This window comes from Rutidosis leptorrhynchoides, chromosome 7 (assembly GCF_046630445.1).
Source record: "Rutidosis leptorrhynchoides isolate AG116_Rl617_1_P2 chromosome 7, CSIRO_AGI_Rlap_v1, whole genome shotgun sequence".
Lineage (NCBI taxonomy): Eukaryota > Viridiplantae > Streptophyta > Magnoliopsida > Asterales > Asteraceae > Rutidosis > Rutidosis leptorrhynchoides.
Window position 1 is genome coordinate 310066869 of NC_092339.1, and position 7752 is coordinate 310074620.

General features: G+C 33.7%; 1 protein-coding gene across 1 annotated transcript; it reads right to left on the reverse strand.

Moving 5' to 3' along the window:
- Positions 1–747: 747 nt before the first annotated feature.
- On the reverse strand, positions 748–5681 carry LOC139857375 (serine/threonine-protein kinase PBS1-like). Its single transcript, XM_071846122.1, has 5 exons — positions 5266–5681; positions 4633–4838; positions 2637–2826; positions 2168–2559; positions 748–1444 (listed from the first exon to the last, which is right to left on the reverse strand). The coding sequence occupies exons 1-5, from the start codon at positions 5384–5386 to the stop codon at positions 998–1000; spliced, it is 1356 nt and encodes a 451-aa protein (XP_071702223.1). The 5' UTR covers positions 5387–5681; the 3' UTR covers positions 748–997.
- Between the last annotated feature and the right edge of the window lie 2071 nt (positions 5682–7752).

A 7752-nucleotide genomic window follows, 5' to 3' on the forward strand; every position in this document is an offset into this window, starting at 1 on the left:
ATATACAAGAAATATACATATAAAATAATAGTTTTAATTACAAAGTATTTTATTGTACATATTTGTTTATAACAATAAATGTATATAATAGTTTATTATTTCACGTTATTATATATATTATACATATATTTATATATACACATATTTATATATATCCACATATTTACAAGCAATGGTTCGTGAATCATCGGGAGCAGTCGAAGATCAAATGAATATATGAACATCGTTTCAAAATTTTCTAGACTCAACATTACATATTTTGCTTATCGTATCGAAATCATATAAAGATTAAGTTTAAATTTAGTCGGAAATTCCCGGGTCGTCACATAATCTGAACGAAGTTAATTATGAATGAGAATAACCTATTTAATAATTATTTTAATGAACAATGTTTATGATGTAAAATTATCATATTAACCATTTACATGAATAAAATAACAATATAGTAGTTTAATAAGTGTTTTCGATATAACTTAGAGAGTTACATAAAAAATTAAATGCTTAATGGTTAAGAGTATTTGAAATTTGAATGGTTCAACACTGAATGTTAACCATTCAACACCATATGTCATTCACAAAATCAAAAATAAACGCCATAAATGCTAAATGGTTTAACATTCAACACTGAACCATTTAATTAAGTGGTAATCAGACGCACCATTTGTCTATATAAGGTGATCATTAACCGGACAAAGGCGATTAAACTGATTTTTTTTTTGGGTTTAACAGTAGTTAAAGCTAAAAGAATGGACCGAAACCATGTTGTGTATCATTAACCAAATATGTTACAGTACAAAACAAAAAAAGATACCCACAGGCCACAGCCACAAAAGCACTATAATGCCTATTTGTGTAGGAAAAAAATAATCAACCATAAACCATAATAAGTTTTACCCATTCTCCTCATCGTTTACTATACACTCTTCCTCGAGTTTTTTCCTAAATCGGGTGCCGAAAAACAACAAAACTCAAACTCAAACTTACCAATGCTCGTTCGCTATCCATTATTACCATCAAAACTGCCTTGTGCACTTTGTCGTCGTTTTTCAACCCACATTTTTGCCTCTGCAACTGCCCGTTCTCGATCAAGATCACGAGCAAGTATCTTAGGAGTTTGAAGTTCTCTAGGCGAATCGCCTTTATCTGATCCATCTAGATCCCATCTGCTACGACCCGAACCTCCACCTTCTTCATTCTTTATAATTCTTCCGTTGTTTGGTCTTTGACTTTGACCAGTGGCAGAACTAGGGTCATAGGTGTGGTTTGCGAGATACGATAAGGCGGTTACTACGTCTCCGATGAGAGGCCGAGCAGCAGCCTGTTCTTGGATGCACATCGATGCTACAGCTAGAGCCTGGTAGAGACCCCTCATTGGATAATGACCTTCGAGCCTAGGGTCCGCTAAAGATGCGAACTTTCGTCTGTCGTTGAACAACGGCCGTGCCTGAAATCACACACAATAGCATTTGTCTTAATATAATGATTTATTTAATTTAATTTAATAAAACAAGACATATGATCATGTTGCAAAAATCGCTATTCGGGAAGTTCTCGGTCGGGACTTTTTAGGCAGTACTAGGCAACTCCGCAAGTACCCGGATGTTGACCAAGTTTGACTTTGACCAATTTTGACCGATTTTCCTGATTAATCCCGAGTTGATTACAGAAGAAAAAAAATGATCAGAATTAAAAAATATGTAAGGAGATGTTGTCAGAAAAATGATCATTGAAGTGGTGTTGCAGAACTTGGAATTACTCGGTGAGTACTCGATCAAACTCGGTCAAACTTTGTCAAACTTGGTCAAACTCAATCAAAACTCGGCCAAAGTAGGGATTACTCGAAAAATTGGTCAAAACTCGGGATTACTCGAAAAAGTGGTCTTTAATTGGTCAAAATCGGTCAAAACTCGGTCAAGATCGGTCAAAATTGGGCAAAATTCGGTCAAAATCAATCAAACTCAAACTTGGTCAACATTCTAATACTGAGGACTCCCCGAGTAATCCCTAAAAAGTGCCCAACCGAGTACTCCCGAGTAAGTGTTTCTTCAACCTATCTTATAAGAACCTTAAGGCACGGGAAAACTTCAACAATTAACATTAACAATATATATTAATTAAACAAATTAATTAAACAAAAAATGACATATGATGAAAACAAAGGATTTACCCAAGTGACTAGGTTCTGTTGTCCTTGTGGTGCAGTACTGTCGATAGCTTTACGACCCGTAATAAGCTCTAAAAAGACGACCCCGAAACTGTACACATCAGACTTAACCGTGAGTTGACCAGTCATGGCATATTCAGGAGCACAATAACCATACGTTCCCATCACTCGTGTAGAAACATGAGACTTATCTCCAGTGGGACCCAACTTAGCGAGCCCAAAGTCAGAAAGCTTCGGTTGAAATCCTTCACCCAGTAAAATATTTGAGGATTTAAAGTCCCTGTAAATAACAGGAGGGTTAGCCTTATCATGAAGAAACTCTAAACCTCGTGCTGCACCGGCAGCTATTTTCATTCTCGTGTTCCAATCTAACGCTTCTCTATCTGGTGGAAGATCTGCAAATTTCAATTATCAAATAATTAGTTTCAAAATGTAAATCTTTAAAAAAAAAAAAAACTGCGAAGATAGTTACCGTGAAGATGGTCTTCTAATGAACCAAGAGGCATGAACTCGTAAACAAGAAGTCGTTGGTCACCGTCGGCACAGTAGCCGATCAAATTGACTAAGTTGGGATGATGTAAAAGGCTGAGCATAAGAACTTCGACAAGAAATTCACGGTTACCTTGGAGCCCATTTCTATCCAGTTGTTTGACAGCTACAATCTGTAAAACAATGGACTTAATCACATAAAAATTTAAGCAATAAACTTATCAGAACGGATTGATTAGTAGAGTAAGATGTGATCTAATGAAATAGTGCTCTAAACAAAATAATTCATTGTTTATGCATCATATTATACAGCCTCTAACAACATTGTGATATGTCCTAATTCGAGATGGACAAGCTCTCCAAAGAATTGAGATGAAAAGAGGAATGTTTGTTGAATTGAAAACTGATACTCATTACAATGACAATTAGCTGCTACTTATTACAATGAGTTTAACCACCTCTAACAAACTACACCAACCAGATCTTGACACGTGGACATGCTTACTAACTAACAACAACTTACCAACTGGCATGTGCTTAATTCCTTCTAAGTCTGCTCCCGTATGTTGACTTCTTGTTTATCCTAAGCTAACCTCAATTTCTCAGTCCTATCACATTGTTGATACCATAAAATAGCTATTGTAATGTTTTGTAGTGTAAAATATATTTTTGGTTTCAGAAGATAAGTGACTAGATGATGACTAGGGTGGGACCGTTGTGCCATGAAAAAAGAAAATGTAACATTATGTAGTAATTACGGTATATCTGAACAAGATCATGGATAACAAGTCTCAAGGTTCTGTCTTGTGAGATGGATGGCGATTGAAAAATGAATCCTTGATTATAATTTCCAGCTTGAAGACTATGCCCATTTTTGCAGTACATAAAATCAGAAGTTGTCATTGTAGTCAAGGTTGCAAAAATCGCTACTTGGGGAGACTCGTCGGGACTTTTTAGGAATACTCGGCAACTCGGGGAGTACTTCGGGAGTACTCGGATGTTGACTAAGTATGACTTTGACAGACTTTGGACGAGTTTTGACCAATTTTGACTGAATTTCCGACTTTTGGTCCATTTTCCAAGTAATCCCGAGTTTGACCAAGTTTGACTGAGTTTGACCGAGTTTGAAAGAGTAATTTCCAAGTAGTCCCCGAGCTTCAAAACCCGAGTACTTGCCGAGTAATTTTGAGTTCTGCAACAAGTCAAGGTTGTATAAGTCGCTAGTCGGGGTCAGGACCTTTTAGGGACTAATCGACCAAGTCGGAGACGAGTCAAACGTCGACCATCTTTGGCTTTGACTGTATTTTACCTACTTTGACCAAATAGATACAATTTTGAACTAACAAATCCGACTTTCACCGACTATATTGGAATTTTGACAACTGTGTCCGAATAGATCGGGGAAGTCGAAGACTAGTGAGAGAACCTAAAATCCCAACTAATGAGGGACTAGTCAACCTAGTCAAAGAACTTTTACAGCCATGATTGTAATGCATATTCTGAAAAGGTTTGCTATGATAGCACATACCCTGGTCTGACTGTCTGAAACACTTGAATTCACAAAAAATATGCTAATTGAAAAGAGACAATTGAATAAATGCTTGTTCGTGTACTCGTCGTCATGTTGTTAAGGCTGACAATTATGCTTGTTCGTGTATTGATATTTCTCTAAATAAGGTAACTAAGCTAATTGACAAGTGACAATCGAAATAATGCATGTTCGTGTATCCGTTGTGTTTACAGAATCCTGCGGAGCATGTAAGTAGACTAGAATAACTAGCTAATCCCAATTGGTGTTCTTAGTGTATCCTATCCTATCAAACTTTATAACACATATACTATAACTCTATGTTCCCTTGTCCAAAATAGCAGTTACAATAGAGCTAACAATGAGATCAAGATTGCGAAAACTACAACCGAAATGTATTCAAATACACTGACATGTAAAACGTAAAACTAGAAAAATTGAAAGAGAATACCTGACCACTACCCTGAAGACGGCCTCTATACACATGGCCGAACCCGCCCTCACCTAAAAAGCAATCAGGGCTGAAATTATTCGTTGCAGCTGCAAGCTCACGAAAAGTGAACGTATGAGCCGCAATCTGACCATACGGGCCATCTTTCGGACCCGATGATTCCCTTCTCAAACTCACATTATTTCGAGTTTTCAGTCTATCGACACCTGCAAATCCAGCAATTTAACACTAACTAAATCAGTACATATTACCATAACCAACCATTTGCATCTACAAGAAAAATACAAAATTCATAAATATTCAAAACCTTTATTTGCACAGAATGGAACTACTAATGTCACTAGATTTGCTTATAATTATTAGGTCAAATAGATTTAATATTCTAAAAGATCAATCAGTTAGAAAGTGATTCATTCTAGCCATGTAATAAAAAATATCATGTCATATAAAACTGAAAATGATGGTATATATAAAAAATTGATGGGGTCTACATCAATTTGAAGTGAATAGTCAGCCAATAGGGATTTCATCATTACATATATAATAGATCAGATCAATTAACCATTGTTGATAAATTTATACTTCAAATCATAAACAAAATCATAACAAAAACACAAAATACAATAACCTTACCAGAAGGTAATCTGGATATATTTGAAGGGGCAGATGGGTGGACTTCAAGGCGATCAGCCCCTACTTTTTGAGGATTTGATTTTTCCTCTTTTTTTGAATCAAAACAAGAAAAACAACCCATTAATCTATAATCTCAAAAAGGTACGTAATTCAGAATCAAATCAGTAACTTGTAGATTCCCAAATGCTTAAGAACTAATCTTGATTTAAACCCAGTTGAAAAAATTTAATCTTGAACCAAATAATCAAAGATTAGGCCAAAAAGATTAATTCTTGAATGTATTTTTGAAGATATATGATTGAAAGAAAGAAACTTGAATTAAAATTAGAATTAAAATTAAAATTAAATATAAAGAATGGACTATGGAGTAGTATTCAAGCATCTTAAGATGCACCTTTCATTCATGACACGTCCTCTGTTTATTTCTCTCTCTGTATTTCATTCACACTATTTTGACCAAATTAATGCATTTAACTTTTGGGTGTTGGTGATTAACTCTTGGGAGTTGGAAAGCGTTATTTGTTTTTTTACACCTAATTATGAAACTATAAATAGTAGGAAGAATTATGAAACTATAAATAGTAGGAAGAAATATCAATATCAATTTTAGAAAGTGAGTTAATAATAATTAATTGAAAATGTGCAATGTGCAATGTGCAATAAGTCAATAGTTATATTACGAAGTATTATTATTTGCTCCTTGATTTTTTTTTATCAAAGGCGAAGATTTTATAATAGACGATCACTTCATCAAAACAATGAAGAAACTCACAAAGATTACAATGATTGAGACTTACTCGATCATAAAATGAAAGTAATGCTAATACATACCTACATATATAACAAAAAGGGATTTTGATCTCAAATATAAGCTTGAAAGCCGTTACAAATGTTTAAGTTTGTAGCCCATAAGAACACTTTTAGCTTGATGTTTCTCACGATAATCGACCGACAAGTGAACTTTCTATTAAAAATAATGTCGTTCCGGGCAATCTAAATAGCCCAAAGAGTAGCTGGGCCGATCATCTTCCAAAACTTCGAGGCGTTGATGCCCATGCCATAGTATCAATCAAAAGAGAAAGCTTCGATCGAACACGGGATAACCCATCTAAAATTCCACCAACGAAATAAATCGGTCCAAATATTGAAAGACCACTTGCAATGTAATAACAAATGTTCGATCGTTTCATCTTCTATCATACACCAAACACATAGCTTTGATTGATTGCTAGGTAAAATGTGTCTTTGAGAAAGAACCATTTTGACGGGAATACTTTGTTTAATCGTCAACCAATGAAAAATCATAACTTTTGAAGGAACGTTGTTGCCCCATACAACTTTGGGCCATATCGGAAGAATAATGTTACCCGATTGGATGATAATACGAATTGCATCGGCCACCGAAAAAGAATCACAAGGGTCGTTTCTCCATGTAAACGATGTCGGGTACACTGTCATGTAAACGAATATGCTGGAGGACAGATTGCAGTTCGGCCAATTTGGTAGAATCAAAATGGGTCAGAGGCGTTGGTAAATGAAAGCTCCAGTCATTTTGAGGTTGTAGTGACCCGAACTTTTTCATGTTTATATATATTAAATGAAATTGATATTTACATGATTAAGTGTTTCCAACATGTTAAGCAATCAAACTTGTTAAGACTTGATTAATTGAAATAGGTTTTATATAGACAATTGACCACCCAAGTTGACCGGCGATTCACGAACGTTAAAACTTGTAAAAACTGTATGATGACATACATATATATATATATATATATATATATATATATATATATATATATATATATATATATATATATATATATATATATATATATATATATATATATATATATATATATATATATATATATATATATATATAGTTATCATGATATTATGATAAGTATGTACCTCATTATGTATTTTAACAATGAGTTATATACATAAAAATGAGACTATTGAATTAAGAAACTTGAAAACGGTATATATAACGATTATCGTTATAACAACGTCTTACTAATTACATATGAATCATTTTAAGATATTGATACACTATATATAAACATGTTAAATGATAAGTAAACATATCATTAAGTATAATAACAATGAACTACATATGTAAAAACAAGACTACTAACGAGACATATATGTAACGATTATCGTTGTAACGACATTTAACTGTATATATATCATATTAAGATATATTAATACATCATTATATCAAGATAATGTAATAATTTAACATCTCATTAGATATAATAAACAATGTGTTAACAACATTTAACAAGATCGTTAACTTAAAGGTTTCAAAACAACATTTACATGTAACGACTAACGATGACTTAACGACTCATTTAAAATGTATATACATGTAGTGTTTTAATATGTATTCATACACTTTTGAAAGACTTCAATACACTTATCCAAGTACTTCTACTTAACAAAAATGCTTACGATTACATCCTCATTCATTTTCATCAACAA